This window comes from Falco cherrug, chromosome Z, assembly GCF_023634085.1.
Source record: "Falco cherrug isolate bFalChe1 chromosome Z, bFalChe1.pri, whole genome shotgun sequence".
Taxonomy (NCBI): Eukaryota; Metazoa; Chordata; class Aves; order Falconiformes; family Falconidae; genus Falco; species Falco cherrug.
The window spans coordinates 53946126-53967415 of record NC_073720.1 but is presented as its reverse complement, the minus strand read 5'-3'; the positions used below and the strand labels follow the sequence as shown (position 1 = coordinate 53967415).

The 21290-nt window shown below is 42.8% G+C and overlaps 1 protein-coding gene across 2 annotated transcripts in view; it reads right to left on the bottom strand.

The window, feature by feature from the left end:
• Positions 1-21290, bottom strand: part of NRG1 (neuregulin 1) — a 109639-nt gene that overhangs the window by 25601 nt on the left and 62748 nt on the right. Inside the window, exons 2-3 of one of the 2 annotated variants that reach the window (XM_055699833.1) lie at positions 9206-9335; positions 115-182 (exon numbers count right to left, since the gene is read on the bottom strand). In XM_055699833.1, coding sequence (XP_055555808.1) covers positions 115-182; positions 9206-9335 — 198 coding nt within the window. The remainder of the gene's footprint in view (positions 1-114; positions 183-9205; positions 9336-21290) is intronic. The other variant, XM_005446871.4, reaches the window with a different exon arrangement.

The window sequence follows — 21290 nt, the reverse complement described above, 5'->3', positions numbered from 1 at the left end:
CATAAATTGGTGTGTAAAGAGGCCGGTTCCAGCTGAACTGTGAAAACACCAAGTACTATTGATTTTGTTGCTGTAGTTGGGGAAGAAAGCAAAGTTCAGATTATTTTAACATACTTTCTTGGTTTTGGATTTTCATGGGCAGAGTTTCAGTACATCTTGCTCCAGTGAATCCAGGTTGGCACCTAAAGGGCAAAAACGTGATAAGCAATAGTACACCAAAACCACTGCACTAACAGACTGACATCTGCTGGCCTATGGAGATGGGAGTGCATTAGGTGACCTCCTGGTTAGGTTTTAGTGAAAAATGATCAAAAAAGGGACACAAAAGTGTAACCTTTCCAGAAGACAATACTTGGCAAAATTTATAGCAAAAATCCACCAGAGTAAAAAAACTAGGAAGTTTTTTCCTTGTCTGTTTTGAAAAAAGAAAGAAAAAAGAATCAGGACTAGCAGAAATGTGTATCAGCTCATTGCTTATTCCACCTCATGAAAAGACCAGGCTGAGTTTTTTAAGTTTGCAATGCAGTGTATAATAACAATTTACACTGTTGCTTTCACCAGTCACATAAAATGTATGAAAATGCCGTGTTTTCCCTATTTCTGTAATGGCATGCTGTGTCTTCCAGTAATTTCCTTTGAAGGGGAATAGTTAAAATACCAATCACAGAAAAGCGCAAAAAAATCCAAAAGGTGAGAAGACAAACTCAAACCCAAAGGCAGAAAGTATATTCAACATGGCTGACAAATGGAAAATTAGTCAGTCCAATCGACAAGTAAGAGAGAGGGTAGAGGTGTGCTCAAAATTTGAAGTTTCATAGCTGCCAGCCCTTTCAGTTCATAAGCTCTTCTGCAGAAAACTTCAGTGCAGCTTTCTCCTTGATTGTAGTGAAGGAATTTCTCTTCTGTGCTTTGCTTGTCTTTTCTGCTGCCGGCTGTCGGTTCTTCCTTCACTTTTATTCTTCATTTTGAGGCAGAGCTCAGGCTCACAAGATATCACTACAGCAATGCAGGCTCCTGTGCTTCAGATGCAAGTGTGAGTGATGGTGCACCACACTAAAAGTCTATTGATTTCAATCTTCTTTCCTCCTCCTTCATCTATCCACTCTTACTCAGCATGTAACATGAAATTACCTGATATCTGTGTCCTTGAATACATGTCTCCTGCGTCGTCTTTCTGATGCTTTCCATAAGTTTGCCATGGTGCAAGAATCTCACCGTCTTTTTCTCCTGCTGCTGATCTGGTGCTAGCCTCCTTTTCAAACTGCTTTGTCATTTACTTACAAGGGGCCAAAGAGCCTTCTTATTTGCAAATGCACATTGTTCAGAACAGCCCTCCACCTTCTCTGTCCCTCTGAGTTTCATGTGCATTGAAAGTTGTACTGATTCTTTAAATTCCACTCTTCCACAATTACTTCTAGCCTTAAGGGTCAGGGATGCTGCCCTTGTACAAGTGGGACTTCCAGAAAATCACTTCAGCAGAGGACCAATGTCACTACTATCTTATTCAGATAAACCACACAGGAATGATTTTTATATAATAAAGGTGTCATTTGAGGATCTGCAGATGATTCTATGAAGCTGATTTGCTGTAATGATGTATTTGTTTATCATAAATTTATGTCCTTCAGAGCCAGGGTCACATCTTTTCGTAAGTACCCAGTCTGGAGAGGTCCCAGTCTCCAGAGGTATACTCACTTGAGAAAAATGCAACAAAGATAACTGTGTCATGAAGAGGTGATATTGCTGGGCATTACAGAAGACGTTATGTGGCTTTGATAGAAGGCAAAATGCCCTTGATAGAAGGTATTTTGTTCCATGTTACTGAATGAAAGTAAAAATATTTTACCGCTGTGATTTCAGTTTTATTTTGTGCTATGGTGATCTTGTTTAATACCTGTCCCTAGAAAGCTGGTGTTCAAACCTGCATTGGCTTTTGTTTCACAGGGACCTCTAAATCTTGTTTGTCAGTTATGAACCCTACACAATCCCGATGAAGATGCTGCTGATTAAAAACCTCAGGCTTTTCTCCTGCCACTTGGCCAGTGGTGTGTGCTTGTTTTCAAGTGTTGGTGCAGCTGTGGAGCTGGCAAAACTAACTTGAGCACTGGTGTAGACATTGCTGATTGCTTCCAGGCTGAGCAGGGTCAGCCCTGTTGAGATGGCGCTGAAAACAACTCAAGTGTCTTTATACTTGCTCTGAAACCATTGTCAGCAAATGGACTGTAGCACCTGCCACTGAGATCAGGTCCGGGGTGGGCCAGCCGAGATGAGATGAGAGAGGAGCCTGCCTGCTGATGGTTATGTGTGAGTGCTAAAGGCATTTTGTCGCCCAGATATGCAGCGCAGCACTGTTTCCACTGCTATTTGGCAGGTTGTTTACTGTAGGCTGCACTTCTACAAACAGCTTGCGAAAGTGTTGTTTTCAAAACACCTTGTCCTACTCAAAGTTTCCAGATGTAGTACGAGAAATATCTTGTTGTGTCTATTTTCTAGGACATTACCCATGTGCCAATTTCTTCTATGATGCTAGGAAAAGTTGGAGTAAAACAACTCAGGGCAACAGGTAGATATTTGTGCTGCAAGAGCCTTATAATTTCCTTTCTGCCTAAAAAAAGGGCTAGTTGGATATTTATTTATTGTATTAATTGGGTGAGACCACAATACTAAACCACATATACTAAAATAATTGCTTTTTTCCTCTTCACACAATAGTTGCAAAGAACAGTATTCACTTGCATTCAGAAATCACTTTTCAGACCATCAAACGTATCACCAAACAGTTTTGCAGTGGGAGAGGAATGGCTGAATGGATCAGGACCTCACAATTCCATTTCATCCACTGCCTATAAGCAAATCCATTGTGGGATAATGTATTTTTTCATGGGAAGTACAGTACACTTCCATATTTACCAGTCTATTTCATAGTCTAAATCAGAAATAGTATTTCTGTCCTGCCTGTTGAATGAGTGTCTTTGGAAGTTCTGCTAGCATCATGCAAACAAATTTTCTCTTTTTGCTGTTTTAAAGAACCTTCTGTCAATTTCTATTCCACCAGGGCCCTTACATGAAGACAGATATAGAAAATGGCTATATTATTAAAAAGTATGCAATTCACTCTTCTGCTAAGAAGCCGCATCCTTCTGTTAGAGAGAAGCATTTTTTTCATCCAGTTAAATTCAGATGTAAATTCATTTCTTCACTGACAACAAAAGCACTAGAAAAGATGATCTTTGTGAGTAAGAAATCGATTAGACCATGAAGGCCTTCATGGTACGACACTTCAAAAGAACACTCTAAAAGCATAACGGGTATTATATTCACATATATTTTTCTTCAAGTAAGAAGCAAACGCTAGGATTTCTGGTCTTAATTTTGTATTTATTGAAGAAGCTCTCTGATTTTTTGTCTTCATTGAACTTGGGTATCCATTTCCAACTGAGCAGAACTGACTTACGAACCTCAGCCTCATAGGAAGCGAGTAACATCCAGGCTTACAAAGTCTATGCTGTTTTCAAAATGTGACGTGTTCCTATGAAATTTCTGAAAACTTTATACAGATAGTTTATTTGAGCAGTCTCAAAGATTCCTTTTTCATTTTTCACATTTTCATTTGTTCAGTCTGGGGTCATAATTAAAATACATGTAGGGAACATACATGCTACCACAGATGCAGGTGTACAATACATTAATAAATCTTCACACACTTCTTGAGTATTTCACATGGTTAGCTTTTGAAAGCAGGGAATTTTCTTGAAGTTCACATTAGTATCCCTGAGAGCAAGATCTGATCCCGTCTGGATCATTATGCTACATATTTTACAAAACACTCTTTTGTTTTAGTACATAGCTAGATTTTAACAGAAGATGGATTTAGGAGCTCAGGTTTTTTAAATAAAATAGGGAGTTTACAAACCCAGAGATATCACTTGAAAAATTCCATGGTTGTTGTGAATCTGAGTAATTTTTTTTTGGTTAGGGATAAAACCAATTTAGAATGATATGGCTTACGCTTTAGAAATTTTGTTTTTCCCTCAACAGATGGACCATATGGAAAAATGTGAACTTGCTACTGAGGCAGAAATATGAAGACTAAGTACCATATTTCAAGCGTTGTGTTTCCGTAGGCATGTTCTGGGGGAAGATTTATTTTCTCAGAACAATGAAGGCAATGTGTACTGGTTGCATACTTATTTTAATTAACACTGGAACACTAGAATTAAAAGTAGACATCTGTACTTTTAATGAAATAAGGAGACAACCATATTTTGTCATTTCAGTTTCCCAGCACATCCACTTTCAAGTACTCACACTTCTATTTCTTACGTGGCTGTATTATGTCCTGTTTTGCACAAAACGTAAAGCTTCAGTTCTGGCAAATATTAGAGGGCATAGCCCCTACATAACAGTGGTGGCCCTGACTATCCTGAGGATAAGAATCCTTTTCCACTGCCTTACTGTAAATGAGATTCATCCCCTCTGATTTTACAGCTCTGATGGTTTTTCCAAATAGGTATTGGGCCACCCAGAGAGAGGCACATCTGCCAGATTTGGAAATTGCCTTTTCTTTCAACCCCAGGCCCAGAATTAAAGGTTATTTCTCATCTGCAAGAGGGGGGAAAAATCACCATTTCATGCAAGTTTCGCTGAGCTGTTTAATTAAAAAATTAGCCAATCCATAACATGAAAGAACAAACACAGTCAGATCTCTGAATTTTAAAAAAAAAATTGTCCCCTTGCCACTGAAAATGGGATACCTCTGAAACTGTCATGACAGTGTTAATTATTAGCAAGTCTGCTAGATGCTCAGCTCTGCTGCCCTGGAGTTTTCTGCGTAGTGTTTGGACAGGAAGCTGAAACAGGCAGGTAGGCTCTTGTACACACCCTGGAGAGTCATAGCAAACTGCTCATCTTTTAGTGCTGGCTCATAATGATCACGTAAATTTAACACAAAACTTTCTTTCTCTCTCTCTCTCTAAAATAAAATCGGACCCATTAGAGCAAGTAACTTTTCCATATTCACTTTAACTAAGAATTATTCTAAAATTAATGGAAAATTATTCATTACTTTCAATAACAGAGTGATCTGTGAAAAAGCAAAGCAATACAAAGATAATGAAGTACAGGTAACATCCTTCTACAAAAACAAAACCTCACATATAAAGCAGAACGTTCTGGGGTTTGATGTTTGTGTGGTTTTTTGGGTTGTTGGGGTTTCTTTTGTTTTTGTTTTTGTTTTTTGTTTTTGTTTTTAATTTAAAACACATACAAGCAGTCAATGCCTTCCTGACCTAATGAAAGCATCATAGACCTTCACCTAACTCACCCACCAGAGTAATCGTTACAATTAGTGTCATTTGATTTTTAGTACCAGAAGACCAAAAATCTATGCAGTTACAGCATATGACAGTCTTTACTGACCACTGTCTTTTGTCTGTCTGAAAAACAGCAATATCCTCACAAAAGTGCACCCTTTCCTCTCAGTCCTGCCAGGCCCCAAGGATGTTTTCCAAGGTTTACATGCTGAGTTTCCTCTCAAGCCAGAAAGCAGCAGTAACTGACTATGAACAGTTGAGCTCCAAAGGTAAATGCTACCTGATGCACTACCAGGCAGGTGAACTCTAGTGCTGTAGCTCTTCACCCAAGTTCATATCAGAATCATATCATAGAATAGCTTGGGTTGGAAGGGGCCTCAAAGATAGAATCAGAATCATTTAGGTTGGGAAAGTCCTTTGAGATCATCAGATCCAACTGTTAACCCGAAGTTATCTAGTTCCAACCTCTTCGGCCATGGGCAGGGACACCTTCCACTAGACCAGGCTGCTCAAAGCCCCATCTAATTTGACCTTGAACACCTCCAGGGATGGGGCATCCCCTGCTTCTCTGGGCAACCTGTTCCAGTGCCTCGCCACCCCCACAGTAAAGGATTTCTTCCTTATATCTAACCTAAATCTGCCCTCTTTCTGTTTGAAGTCATTACCACTTGTCCTGTCACTATGTGACCTTGTAAAAAGCCACCCTCCAGCTTTTCTGTAGGCTCTCTTTAGGTACTGGAAGGCCACAATAAGGTGTCCCCAGAACCTTCTCTTCTCCAGGCTGAACAATCCAAACTCTTTCAGCCTGTCTTCAGAGGAGAGGTGCTCCAGCTGTCTGATTGTCTTTGTTGCTCTCCTCTGAACTCGCTCCAACAGGTCTGTGTCCTTCTTATGCTGGCAGCCCCAGAATTCTCACAACAGCTGATTAGAGGGGAAGAATCACTTCCCTCAGCCTGCTGGTCATGCTTATTTTGATGCAGCCCAGGATACAGCTGGATTTCTGGGCTGCAAGCGCACATTGTTGGGTCAGGTTGAGTTTCTCATCCACCAACACTCCCAAGTCTTTCTCCTCAAGGCTACTCTCAATCCATTCTCTGCCCAACCTGTACTTGTGATTGTCCCAACCCAGGTGCAGGAACTTGCACTTGGCCTTGATGAATGTCATGGGGTTTGCATGGGCCCACCTCCCAAGCCTGTCAGGGTCCCTCTGGATGGCATCCCTTCCTCCAGCATGTTGCCTGCACCACACAACTTGGCGGTGTTAGCAAACTTGCCGTGGGTGCCCTTAATCCCACTGTCCATGTCACCAACTAAGATGTTAAACAGCACTGGCCCCAATACTGACTCCTGAGGAACCCCACTCATCACTGGTCTCCAGTTGTACATGGAGCGATCGACCGCAAGTCTTTGAGTGTGGTCATCCAGCCAATTCCTTATCCACTGAGCAGTCCACCCATCAAATCCATGTCTCTCCAGTTTAGAGGCAAGGATGTCATGTGGGACAATGTAAAACACTTTGCACAAGTCCAGGTAGATGATGACAGTTGCTCTTCCCTTATCCACCAGTGCTGTAACCCCACTGTAGAAGGCCACCAGACTTGTCAGGCATGATTTTCCCTTAGTGAAGCCATGTTGGCTGTCACCAATCACCTCCTTGTTTCCCACATGCCGTAGCATAGTTTTCAGGAGGATCTGTTCCATGATCTTGCCAGGCACAGAAGTGAGACTGACTGACCTGTAGTTCCCCAGGTCTTCCTTGTTTCCGTGTTTAAAAATGGGGATGATGCTTCCCTTTTCCAGTCACTGGGAACTTCACAAATCCACTGTGACTTTTCAAATGTGATGGATAGTGGCTTAGCCACTTGATCTGCCAGTTCCCTCAGGACCCATGGATGCATCTCATCAGGTCCCCCATGGTCTTGTGCACCTTCAGGTTCCTTAGATGATCTCAGACCTGATTTTCTCTTACAGTGAGCAGTTCTTCATTCTCCCAGTCCTTGTCTTTGCCTTCTGTGACTTGGGCAGTGTGGCTGGAACACTTGCTGGTGAAGACCGAGGCAAGAAAGTCATCGAGTACCTTAACCTTCTCCATGTTCTGGGCAACCAGGTCTCCCATTTCCTTCTGGAGAGGGCTCACTTTTTTCCTAGTCTTCCTTTTATCACCAACATGCATATAGAAGCTTTTTGTATTGCCCTTGACATCCCTGGCCAGATTTAATTCTATCAGGGCTTAGCTTTCCTAATCTGGTCCCTGACTGCTTGGACAACTTCGCTGTATTCATCCTGTGCTACCTGTCTTTGCTTCCACCCTTTGTAGATTTTCTTTCAGAGTCTGAGTTTGTCCAGGAGCTCCTTGTTCATCCATGCAGGCCTGCTGGCATTTTTGCCCAACTTCATCTTTGTTGGGCTGCATAGCTCCTAAGTTTGGAGGAGGTGATCCTTGAATATTAAGCAGCTTTCTTGGGCCCCTCTTCCCTCCAGGGCTTTATCCCACGGTACTCCACTAAGCAGATCCCTGAAGGGGCCAAAATCTGCTCTCCTGAAGTCCAGGCTAGTGATCTGGCTGTGTGTCCTGCTTGCTGCCATAAGGATCTTGAACTCCAGCATTTCATGGTCACTGCAGCCAAGGCTGCCCTTAAGTTTCACATTCCCCACCAGCCCTTCCTTGTTGGTGAGAATAAGGTCCAGCATTGCACCTCTCCTCACTGGCTCTTCTATCACTTGGAGAAGGAAGCTATCATCAACACATTCCAGGAACCTCCTGGATTGCTTGTGCCCTGCTGTGTTGTCCCTCCAACAGATATTGGGGCGGTTGACGTACCCCATGAGGATGAGGGCTTGTGAATGTGAGGCTGCTCCTATCTGTCTATAAAGAGCCTCATCTGCCTGGTCTTCCTGGTCAGGCAGCCTGTAGCAGACTTCCAGTATAATGTCACCTCTCCCTGCCCTGCCTTTAACCCTGACTCATAAGCCCCAAGCTGGCTCCTCATCCATCCCTAGGAAGAGCTCCATGCACTTCAGCTCGTCACTGACATAGAAGGTGACACCCCTTCCTCTTCTTCCCTGCCTGTACTTCCTAAAGGGTCTCTATCCTTGTATTCCAACACTTCCAGTCATAGAAGCCATCCCACCACATCTCCACGATGCTAATAAGACCATAGCCTGCAAGTGTGCACATACCTCTATCTCCTTGTTTAGTCCCCATGCTACACGCGTTTGCATAGAGGCATTTACACTGGGCCCCTGGTGAAGCCATGTTCTCCAACATAATAGACTATCACAACAGCCTGATAGAGCACAGGCCAGAACTTGAGACAGGTGCACAAGCATACCCTTAAGACTAAACTCATATGACCTGCTGAATCAAGATCCTCATACAAAGCAGTAATTTCCACCAATTACCATTATATTAATAGTTTTTTGTGCAATTCAACGTAACAGCAAAACCCCAGTTGTGAACCCAGTCTCACTAGAAAGTGTTCAGTTACTACAGCAGACAATAAAAATAACCAATCTGCCCTGTATATAGGGCACTTATCCAATGCAGTTATCCACACACCTTTTTTTGCTATTTGCCATGTATTTAGTTTATGGTATCTCTTTCATTATTTCTAGCATTAAGAACAAGTTGTATTACTTCTTGTCATATAAGTGTCAATGGGGCTTGCTGTGCCAGTATCATGTGGGAAGATTTACCACCTAGCCTCTGTTATGCTTTATATAAAACCACAAAGATCATTCTTAGTAGCTTGTTTTCCACGTCCACATACTTAAAAATGAAGAAATATCTAATGCTTAAGTACAGGGGAAGAAATTGTTCAGGTGCTCCTTAAAAGAAAAAGCATTTCTGGAACCTGGAGGCTCCACCAAAGTAAAGAAATAGGATTTCTTACCTGCACAGGTATCTTGGGGGGTTTGGAAGGTCTTTAACCATGTAACACTCTCCCCCATTTACGCAGAAGGCTTTCTGCTTTATGTCACATTTTGTGAGATGACTTGTCCCAGTTGTAGATGTGGAAGTGGCTGGAAAAGACAAAGAGTGAAAATATGGATCAGAATGGCTTGGGTTTTTTCCTAACTGGTAAGCGTACTTGTATCTGGGGGAAGAAGTAAGGCCAGGAAAGATCTGGCAAGTCCTCTGAGCTCTCTGTGTTGCTACCACAGGCACTAATTACCTGATCATGTATTTTGTTGATCAACACAGGAAGTGGAGTTTAAATACATACTTCAGAGATATGCTACCCCACACACGGTCTGGGAGAAAGAGAGGATTTCAGTAGCCCTGTCCATCAAATGACCTTAAATTTCTGCAGCACTCATGTATATTTAATTAAAAATGTGTAATTTGTGCCGTTACTTACATCACATTAATTGCATTCAAGTGCTTTTTGGGGTGTGAGAGTCATTACAGACTGCTAATATGGTGCCCAATAAACTGAGGCCCTGGATGAGGTTTCTTCCTGGCACTGCCTTGAAGTAAGTGAAGCTTTACCTGAGGCTGATTCAGTCTCTTGGGACTGAACCCCTTGGTTCAGCCACTGCCTTCTTCCCAGGGGAGAGGGTGACTGGCTGAATGCTGACTGCCTCTCCCCCAGCCCATAAATGAGAGCTGTGGCTGCTCTGGTTCAGCTCTGTAGGGAGGGAGAGGACGGGGGTCTGGAGGCATTGTGCCTTCCTCTGTGTGTGTGATTGCCATACCTGTGTCTGCAGGAATCTGTGATCTGGAGGCCAACATAGCATCTCCTTCAGATGGGTTCATCTGCATGAAGTATTAACAGTTTTGGGCCACCAAGGCTGCTAGACACCATTAGTGCCTATAGTAGCTATAGTGCTATAGCCTATAATAGCCTGTAGTGCTATCAAATGGCAGTAGCACTGTGCTTGCACTGTTTCTTAGCTTACTCCCTGCTGCATTCAGGGAATACCTGCAGAAGGCAGGATTAGCTAGCAATCTTGCAGGAGGCTGCCAGTTTAGGATGAGAAATCCCAGCCTTAGGATTTGCCTGTGCAGTGTCCGTCAAGAAAATGATGGTGTTCTGACTGAAGGGAGCAGTACTGTGAGAGAGAGAGTGCTCAAAAATGTCCCCACTGCAGTCATTGCTGGTAACTACTAGTGTAATGTGACTGCCTGAGGTTGCTTTAAACTAGCTAGCAGCAACAGGGATGATGGGGAGGCCATATTATGTTCTCAGCTCCTCACACTGCTCTGTGCCTCCAAAACCACCTCTGTAAGCTGGGTTAAACTCCAGTCAGGCATGTACCTGCTAGGCTTCAGCTGCAGACCCAAACTACAATTTCTGGTTGCCCTCTAGTCTGGACAAGTTTTGCTCTAAATTCTGTCAGAACACAGTAGACATGCTTGAAGCCTGGACACCAGTCAGTACTCAGCTCAGGAACCTTGCCACTGATGGGCTATGTGACCTCTGGCCAGTCATTCTCATTATTAAACTTGGGTTTATCTGCCTAAAACTGAATTGTTTAGTTGTAAGGTGCTCTCCACTGCTTACAGAAAGGAGCTGAAGTTATTCCCACAATGAGTGGGATAAACAGCCTCTCTGATGATGGTGTCTGTCTCCCTACACTGACGGAAGCTTAAACTCTTGAGAATATGCCCCTAATTTTTAAATGGCTAAAACTAACTAAATTGACTACCTGTCATCTCTGAAAAGTGGGGAAGTTTCCTGCATGTTTTTGTTTAGCCGTCTCCAGACATATAGAAGTAAGAAATTTTGTTACAGTGCTGAACAAATCCCAGTATTTTTGTTTCTGAAAGACAGCTTCTACCCTCAGGTGGAACAATGCTTTTATCTACCGACGGATCGCACTGGAGTTGACTAGAGAGCTGCAAGCACCTATACAAAAGTTGCCTGATATTCAAAGCCTTTTCTGACACAAAGGCACCTGAGGGGCATGTTTGTAGTAGGCTATTTTAACATTTGCTGCACACATTGAATCCAAAGAAAACATGCTTTTAGCAGATTGTCTATCAACAAATACCACATATATTTTGAGTTCCTATTTCTGAGAATAAGGATGAAGTAGTCCCTGTCATATTTGATTTTCATGTGTTTTCCATCATCTTCCAAGTAAAACTGCATTTTTAGCACTTGGCACTTGGGAGAATGGGCCACTTTGGCTGGCACCATTTTCAGAGTGACTTTAGCTACCTTGTTTTGATGAGACATGAGATTGTGACTGCTATATTTAAGTCCTTCCTTTTACTCATCAAAATCCCATCTGCCTGTGCAGCTAACATCTTTCATACCCCTTCCTTCCTTTGCCATTGATCACTAGCATGCCAGTTTCTTTCTCTTTCTTCCATGATGCCTTGCTTGCATGGGGTGCCTTCCCTATGGTTTGGCATGATCTCTTCTGTGACATCTTCCAAAACTCACTCTCCCTCCTGCTTCCCACTGTTGCACCCTTTGTGCCACATCTCCCTAGATCCTGATCTTGATGGGGGCCTCTAAGTGCTAATGAAATGCAAACATGGAGTACTAATTCCTTGTAATAACACATTCCTTTCTCCTGGCCCCTCAAAGCATGATTTATAACCTCTCAGACCAGGATAAATTTATGCCTTGTCTAGAGGCAGGAAAAGGGGTCATGTTTTAAGAGTAGTCTGACACTTTCAGCTAGCACCAGTTCAAACAGGACTTTGCACCCAATGTTGACAAAAGGCTGGCCAACAGACTGCCCTCAGCTCAGCAATGAAGGGTTGTCTATGCTTGATATCAATGAGCTGACCACCATCCTTGACATGAACCTTAGGATGGGAGATCTGCTTCATGGAAGAGCTTTTCTTTCTTCATAGGCTTGAAAGGAGCCTGGACCTTTAGCCCAAGGGAGATGCCTGATATGACAGGCTATGGCATACCAAGACCTGAGATGTGAGAAGCGTAGGTGAGTGAATCCCATCTATATAGCAATATATATTTTGAAGCATTTGTAAGTCTTAACAGGTAAACTGACTGTTAAGCCTCTCTCTGCTGACAGCCAATTCACCGTTGTGTCCTTTTACCTACTGAAAGACTTCAAACTTCAAGTGAGACAAGCACTCTGAGGATGTCCTTGAGCTCAGGAAGCTAATGCATTCATTTGAAAAGGAAAAAAAAGCAATATTGTTGCAGCGTTTCTGGCAAAAAAACCCATTTTGCTACCCTGCTGGCTAATGGAATGTTTAAAATTGAATTTTACAGGTAGATACAGTAGCAAGTGGGCTTACAGCAATCTATAATTGTTTCCATCCTCTTGCTCACTGCTGCTTTCAGCAGCAGCTCAAGCAAAAGCAGATCACTGTGAAGATTCAAAGTAACCGTTACTTCCCAGCTGATGTGAGCTTTGCATAGCAGCAATTGCTGTGAACTGATTGCTAGAGATGGGAATAATCTGCAGCTCTCAGAGAAATCTCATGATACAAGGGCTTTACACATATGTTTGTGGGGAGTGCCTCTGCACATGTTTTTGGCATTGCATGTTCAAAACTGTTGTATAAATCTTGCATGTGAATTTTCTCTGTGTTACTGATCTACTGGCACTGTGGTCCCAACCTGCCTGAGCTTTGTAACTCCATGGGGTGAGAGGGGGAAAAAAGTCTCCAGTGAGTTAATTCTGATGTTAATTTTTCTTTGCAAAGGATGCCTAGTTTTTATGGCATATGGCCACCATTCAGTGTATGCACTATAAGCCTATTTTGCAAATTAAATACAAGAAACACTAACTGTGGTTTTGGGTTTCATTTAAAGCCACATAACGGAAGAAATGTGGTGTTTGGGAGCAGGTGTTCATCAGAACAAATTTAATACAATCCATAACGAGGCCCAAAACACTTTCCATACATCTCTAGCAGACAGGGGCTTGGAGGGTGTATAGTGGGAACAACCAGCAGCGTAGACCATGTATCTACGCATTTTTCTTTATTCACCTAGTCAAAATTTGTACCTTCTTTCTCTTCTGCAATGCTTTCTTCAGCTATGCAAGCACAAGATAGAAAAGCTGGTTTGTTTCAGAGCCCTATACCAAACCCCTAGCTTACTGAAAGGACTAAATTACATGCTGTAATGAAATTTGAAAATATCATGCATGAGATAACAACTGAAAACACTGCATACTATACCTCCTCCCTGCTCCCCACCCAACTTCCCTGAATGCAGAAACACCACAGTAAAAAAGCAACTGCAGGCAGCCTGAACAAAGTTCCTACTAATGCAGTTATTCACAGGGCACTGAAAGACAATGAGATCTGTTCCTATCTACGGGAACTGACTAAAAGCTATTAACAAGAATAAAAATAGAAACTATTGCATCTTTCAAAAACTACTCTCTATAACATGAATTACTGCTGTAAAACTACCTTAGGATCATTTCATGTCAAGCAGACACAACTTCATGTAATTCTGAGCTTACCTGGGGAATCTCTGACCCTTTTCTGCCATGAAGCAGGAAAATGCATTCTCTTTACTCTCTCTTGCTTCCCAAAATACCCCTCTGAAGTTCAGTGGCTACAGCAGCAGGACTCCCAGGCCCTACACAGGTGAGGCAGTCTGCTGAGAGGAGCCCTAAGGGATTACTGAGACTGAAAGGGAAGGGCTTTGCAAGCTAAACAGAATAGTATCCATGCCTCTTTGAATTGAGTTTCTGCAAAGCTGGTGTAAAGTCAGAGGACACGCTCAAAGTCATGCAAGGTGATTAGTGAAATGCCTGTGGCTCAATGGAGATAAAGTGGCAGCTGTAGCACAAAGGAAGGCTTGCCATCCTCACTGGAAGGCCACTTATGGTATGCAAATATGCCACCTTAGTGGACTGCAGGTGGAAACCTTTTGTGAAGAAAAAGAGTAAATTACTGAGGAGGAACAGAACAAATACTTCTGCTTATCACTGTTTTCTGAGACTGAGGCTTAAGCAAAGTCTACTTGCAGTTTATGCCAATGGAAGAAGAAGGTACCTGCATAGAGTAAGAGAGGGACATAGGCAGAGAAGGAGGGGGAAAGAGCACACACAAGCAAGGTTTGGAGTAACAAAGTGTGTGTGTGCTCTCATAAGAAAGTCAGCTTTACTAATTCATATTCCCTCATTTGAAGCTCATTCATTTCTTTAAAAGCACAATCCAATTCCATCTCAAATTGCTGATGAGCAGTTTAAAGATGTCCAGCCCTGATCTGTAGGTTAGGTTTATTTCCCATGTAAACTTGGCTGCAGTACTTATTCCCTCTATGTCTCAACTAAACCATCTACATTTTCTTTCCACTGGGTACTGAGCCTCTTCAGCTCACTCCAACCAGTGCTGGATGAGCCTGACTTGCAAAGTACGTGTGAATGCAAAAAAACTTCAGCATTTTTGTACTGCACTGAATGAGGAAACCTGCTGGATCCAGAATGACTGTGGGCAGCAAGAGGTCTATGGATACTTTCAAGAAGAACACAAGCCAAAACCTGAGAGTAATCAAAAACTAGCCCCTTTCTGAACCGACAAGAACTTCTGTTTTACCACATGTGTAAAGGATGTGTTTCATGTTCCTTCATACTTAATGGTTCCAGAGCTGAAACTGCATCCATATAGCTCTGAACATACCAAAGGTTTAAAAAACTACCAACACCAGCAAATAAAACTCAGTGGAAAAAAAAGAAAAGGATGCCAGATCTCTACAGGAGGCATTTACAGTCTGTTTCATGGGGCTGCTCAGAATTTTTCACATTGCTTTGGTGATGTAATACTCTAAGCTAGTTGTTCAATCTAGTTATATAATTTTTTCAGCCTCTGCCTTCACAAATAACATGTAGTGTAACAGATTCCTGGGACCTTCACAGGAGATCATTTAAGGAGCCTGCTGTTTTGCCAGCAGCTGGAATTGCTTACAAGTTAGTGAATTACTCTCTGGCCCTAAGACAGTGCTTTCTCACTTTGGCACTATCTCTACAAAAATCAGGGCCAGCAAAAAGGAAACAGGAAATCGCTGGGTCTGCAAGATAGAAACTTCAGGAAAGATTGAGAGCACATAAACTCTTGCTGAACCAAGGCAGCGTGTCCCTCTTCCTCCTATGACATGGACTCGGTGGCAGTTCCCCCTCACAAATCCAACCTTAGCAAAGGAAAGGAAAGAGAAAAAAAAAAAAAAAAGAAAAAGAAAAACAGAGGACAGACGCTTCAGATTGCTGCACCGCCTGATCGCTTCCTCCCCGATAGCCGACAGACTGACCCAGTTGGCAGGCGCGCGACTGAGAGACCTGCACAGCATCTGGCTCACCACGGAGGGTCAAGAGGTGACACATGTTAAAGACGGCGTGACCGGGAACAGTTTTTGTTTGCTTCATTTAATTTTGAGATGAGGGGAAATAGGGACAGAGGCACAACAGCTCACAGTTCGTTAGTGAGGAAATGCAATTACTCTTTGCAAACACTAGTTTTCAGAAAAAGGTGGGCAACATGGGTTGTAGAAGAGTGCAAGGGTGTATGGAGAGACCTGGTTGAAACTGCACTTTGAGGCAAGTCATACTTTCCCATTGCCAAGAAAGATGTCAGCTTTCACTTTAGGGTGATGTGATAAGCATCTGCAAAAGGTCTGCAAGAGCATTTAGAAAACATTCTGCACCTGGTGGGGGGACATGTGAATGGCAAAACACAAGGCAGTGACAGGCCAGAGGGTCCCAAGAGGGAAAATGTGTGTGTGTGGTGTGCAGAGGTAGCAAAAAAAAAAAAAAAAAAAAAAAAGCGGTACAGAGGAAATATGCATAGAGGGAATCAGTGCGGGAAAAGCAGGTCTAAGCCCAGGAATGCTAAACTGCCAGCCAGATAGGGAAGTGTCTTTAGCATTGAGGGATTCTCAAACAACCTCATTAATGCCAGGAATGGGTGGGAGTGTCTGAAAACTTGCAGGCCTTAGATTAAAGCAGACAGTAGATAAGGGGCTGAATGCAACTGCCACGGTATAGTGAGCTTTATCCAGTGTGGAGTCCTTTGCTGCGCTGGTGAACTTCTCAGCATGAAGAAAACCCTGGGTGGCCAAATAAACTGTAGGAAAGGATTCCAGGCTCACCTTGCTTCAGAGGCTGCACCCTGCCCTTTCTTTCCCATGCTCGCTGTACAGCAAAGTAAGGTAAATAACTCACTGGGCTGGAATTTCCTAACAGGGGCAGAGCTCATGCAAAGCAAATTGTAATACGTTTGGTAAGATGTGCACCATCATGGGGGACCTTACTCCTGTGTATCTTATAGCACTTCCACAGAACTCTGAAAAGTCTCTTCAGGCTGCTGGGGAAGGACCATCAGTGCAGATGCAGAGCAGGCCTTTGAAACTGTAAAAGAGACTTAAAGGAGGAGATGAAGCTTCACAAAGCAAGAGCTGCTCAGTGTCCAGTTCCCCCTCCAGTGCACAGCTAGGAGAGCCAATGCATAAAGAAGAGAAATCAGCTGTTGGACAGGTGAGAAGCCGTCTTTTTCTGCATGCCAGGGAGTAGATACCAACCCCAGGAGAACAATCGCACCAAACTGCTGGGCAAGTCAGGTTTTCACGCTGGTGTCAGGACCCTGCCTAATCAATGAGAAAAGTGCTATTGCATCATCTGCAGTTGCATTATAGCCTGGAGAGGTGACTGACAGGACCTAGATGGAAACTTCCCTCCTGGCAGGAGGGCTTGACTTGAGCTAGTAAAGCAGAGAACTTGAGCTCTTTTCTTGTCTCAAATACCCTGATTCTGCAAGGCAGTGTGGGGAGCATCCTAATGCAAACAGCGTAATTTCTGCATAAACAGCTGTATTTAATGGTTTTAACTCAAAAAGGGTTTTGATTTAAAAAATGGGGAAAAAAGACCTTGACAGAACTGAAAGAAGAAACACACAAAGACTATGAAGATTATGAAGACAGATTGCTATCCTTCATGGAACTGCCTAGAGAGACATCTTTATACTATCCTAGGGTCCTGCAAGCTGCCCTAATCCAACTGCAGGTTCGGCATGGCAGTAAGCTCCCTGAGGCAGCAAGTAAAGGTGGATTTATTCCCTTCTCTGCTCCTCATCTGATGCTTTCTGTGAGGGTCAATCATGTGGTTCACCAGTGCTGTAACCCATATTCAATTACTAAAATAAAATTTTAAAAAAATCTAACTGTGATTAGCTGCAGTTAGTCTCAGCTCAGGTGACAGGGCCATCTTACTGCTCCTGAAAGCTACTGTGGCAGAGGACTGGATTATAGGTTCCACCTGGTACCATCAAGTTTGCCTTGACAGGTACGTAGTGATACTGACATAACTATTTCCTTATTACATTGAGTATTGATATACTTCCATCCCATTATAACCTAGTCAGTCAAAATCTCTTCTTGTTCCTCTTTCCTCTGACAGTTGTTTTTTTTTTATTAATTCCAAGTATCCATTTATACTTCTGCAGATAAGCGCAAAAATCTCTTCACTCCTTTAGTGCTATCTGCTCACAGAGATGCAGGGATAATAACGACTGTTCAGCAGCTTATGAAAGGAAGCATGCAAGCTTTCCATTACAAATGATGTTTCATCTAAAGTCAACATCATAATCCTTGTCAGGAACCCTTTCAGCCACAACTTACTTAAAAGTGAGCATATAAGCCCACACAAATTCAAGTCAGCACTCAAGCATCTGCTTAATTTATAGTCACATTCAATTCCATGTTTTTCCTTGGTGCCTTTAAGAAGTTTTTCTGAAGTAGAATGCTTTCCAGCACAATACCTTAAGTGTATGCCTTGTTGAAACAATGCCCTATTGAAAGCAAAGCTTGTGTACTGAAATACTGCATGTTAAATAAGTTTGCAAGAAGCAGCCATGTCTGTAACCTTTCTTTGAATAATTCTAAATGTCCTGTCCAGGATTCCTAGGCATGCATTAATCTGTCTCCTCTTGCATACTCTGCAGTGAAAAACATTTACTATTTTACTAATTCCATAATGAAACAAGCTTTCATTGATTTTGAAGCACACCTTCAAAGTCATTAGGGCATGTCCCGTCCCCTTGCCCCCATCCCTAAAGCAAAGAGACTACCTGTTGCTTTCCCAGTAGCCTACTGCTTCATGGGGATGGCCATGAAGAGAAGCCACTGGAAACCTGAGGCGTGAAAGGGATGCACTGGCCCTGAGACAGTTGCAGCTCAATCTCTTTAACCAGCCTGAGGTCCCTGGGTGGTGAGGAAGAGCAGAGTAGCAGAGAGTGACTCTTTCCAACAGTAGCTCTTGCAACACCCTTTGAGACACAGACTAGTAGAGAAATATACCTCCATTTCTGAGTCAAAGATACAGTGAAGGCAACTCCTCTCAGAAATCACAAAGGGTTGCTCACAGGTTGCTGAGTATCTCCTTGGTATCTATGATAAGAAAGCATTACAAGGAAGGACCCCCAGTAAGACTGGTAGGTATGGGAGGTAGGTAAAAAACAAGAATGCTTATCAAAGACAGTTTCCTTCCTAAGGCACCAAAGCTCAAATTTATTTGTCAGTTTACTTCGATATTTGTATTCCAGCAGAGATTCCCAAGGCATCAGGTTTTTAATTTTTTTAAAGGTGCTTTACAATTCAAAAGAAGTTTTGAGATAAAACTGGTAGGATTGAAGAAAGACACATTCTCTTGCTATTAAAACTGATTCCTGACATTTGAAATGGACCATTCCCCTTGGAAAAAGGTATGAGAAACTGTTAGACAGAGCTGCTGTGTCTCTTATACAGGCTCTACTAGAGGATCCAGCCTCCTGCCCTGTTCTGGAGTTGCTCACTGAGAAAAATCTTCTCCGGGTGGGTGCACAGGGAAATTTCCACTCTGCTATCCACCAGCACAGACACGGGACCTATCTTTTCTGAAACACAGAGTTACCACTTCCCTGTTTGGAATGTCTCTTTCCATCACAGAAGAGAGTGATGGAGAGAGATATTATTACGTGCTTTGCTTGTAGCAAGATCCTTTGGACTCTGTAAGCAGGGTCCTTTCACAGCAAACTGTCAAAGCACTTGAAATTCCGATCAAAGAGTTTTCTGCAGTGAAGGAGCCTTTTCTCATTTCCCTCCCTAATTTCCTGCCTGGAGGTATGAAACTGCCACTGTTTATAGTGCTGTTTGAAAATACGTGTATATGAAAAGGTACCCAGGGAAAACATGTCACATGTCAGTAAAAAGGCAGACAAGAATGGCCTAGAAAACATGACTACTGGGGCAAAATGGAAAGATTTCAGGTTACCTAGTCTGAAAGAAATTTTTCTTAAACTGTGGGCTGTAATCCTGCTGCGACTGACTCCAACAGGCTTCAAAGGATGGCGTCAGGATGTCAGGAGCAGCTGAATTAGCGGCCACCAGCCCAATGTCCTGAGTGATACCTGCCTGTGATTATTGCCGCCCCTGGCCAGGACCTCTGAGAACTGCTGCAGATGGCAGTTGCGAGAGCAGAGGGGCAGGTGCTTATACCCAGAACCAGTTCTGTGAGCCTGCTTTCCCTCCTCTGCCCTCACTCCGGCAACTTCTGCCACCACCTGCATTAAAATGTGCACAGTACTTCACCTTGGGCTCACTGGCAAAGCTCTGTGCCAAAACTTCATGTTACTGCAAAAGGAATGTGATGCTGTCTTTAATTAATATCTGCTATCAACTCAGTTTTGTAAAAATGAACAGTAGTATATTTGTTGCAACAGGAAAGATTACCTTCCGTCTATCAATGGTACTGTTTGTTCTGGCACTTTATTTTATTTTCCTGCTCATTTTATTTTATTCAGCTGTTATTTCTTCAGTGATGTTATATTTTAATGTGCTGATACAGGAACTGTCATTTAATCAGTACCTGTTCTCAAGAAACATCAGAGAGGACTATGCAATAAACATGTCACTGTGCCAGAGAGTTTTTATACGTTTGTGAAAAGGTTGGAGGGTTTTTTCACTTTAAAGGAAGAATATTAAAATAAGCATAAGGTTATTTTTCTAGCCTCGAAAAAAAGTCTGGTAAGAAAAAATACAACCAAGTAGAAAAATAAAATGTGTTCATGTTGAGACTAAATGGCACATTTCCTCCAGCAGTTAATTTCTACAGTCTGGTTATAAACCTGTCAAAAATCAGATTTATGATGTAACGCTAACAGATTCCAAGCAATTGCTGTGTTAATGGAGTCACTGCCATACTTATGTATTTGTGCAGACACAGACCTGCAAAAGGCATGGATCCATAGGATTGAGAAAAGGGTTCAACAGCCTATGCAGAGTCTCTCTTTGCAAGAGGCAGTCTCAGGGTGAAGGAGGATATGCAGTCCAGATGACATTGTACTTTCTGCTGAAAGCCAAGACATTTGTCCAGCTAAGGGAGGAGGTGTGTCAGCAGTGTATGAACAGTCACATGAGGGAAAACTTGTGCCCCGCCGCACCCCCCCCCCAAAAAAAAAAAAAGAAAGAAAAAAGCCCTGTTTAAACAAGGCAGCTGCCTTTCTAGAGTAAACCATTTTTGCTAAGGCAGTGCTATCCTTGGTTCTTGCTCTTCAGCTTAGAAGTGGTCCTTGGCTTCTATTTATTATTTCTGTCACTATGAACAGAGCTGGGGTGCTGTTGTGTACCAATATAAAGGAGCACACCAGGCAGAAATGCAAAGAGTTCCCAGGACATGTAAAAGGCAAGAAACAGTGGTACACAGAGATGGGGACACAAGAAAACATCAAAAAACTCTTCATGGTGACAGCCAAGACTTTTTGTAGGTTTTCCACAAAAAAGAATATTCCAAGAAAATGAAGATGTGTGGCTTACAAAGAACTGCTCCAAGCAGAGAGCAACATTTCAAGTGGCTGCTTGAACAACTGTTTTATGGAAAGCAACACCCAGTTGGTGCCTGGAGGTGGGAACCTGCACCTATAGGGTGGGCGGGAGAAAAGGGGATAAGCTGTAAGGGCATTGCTGTGCAATGAGATGAGAAATGACTGGAGGGATGCAGAGTGAAATCACTGGTGTCAGTGGAAAAGCCTAATGGGGTGGAAGTCCTAAGTGTGTGGGTAAGAGC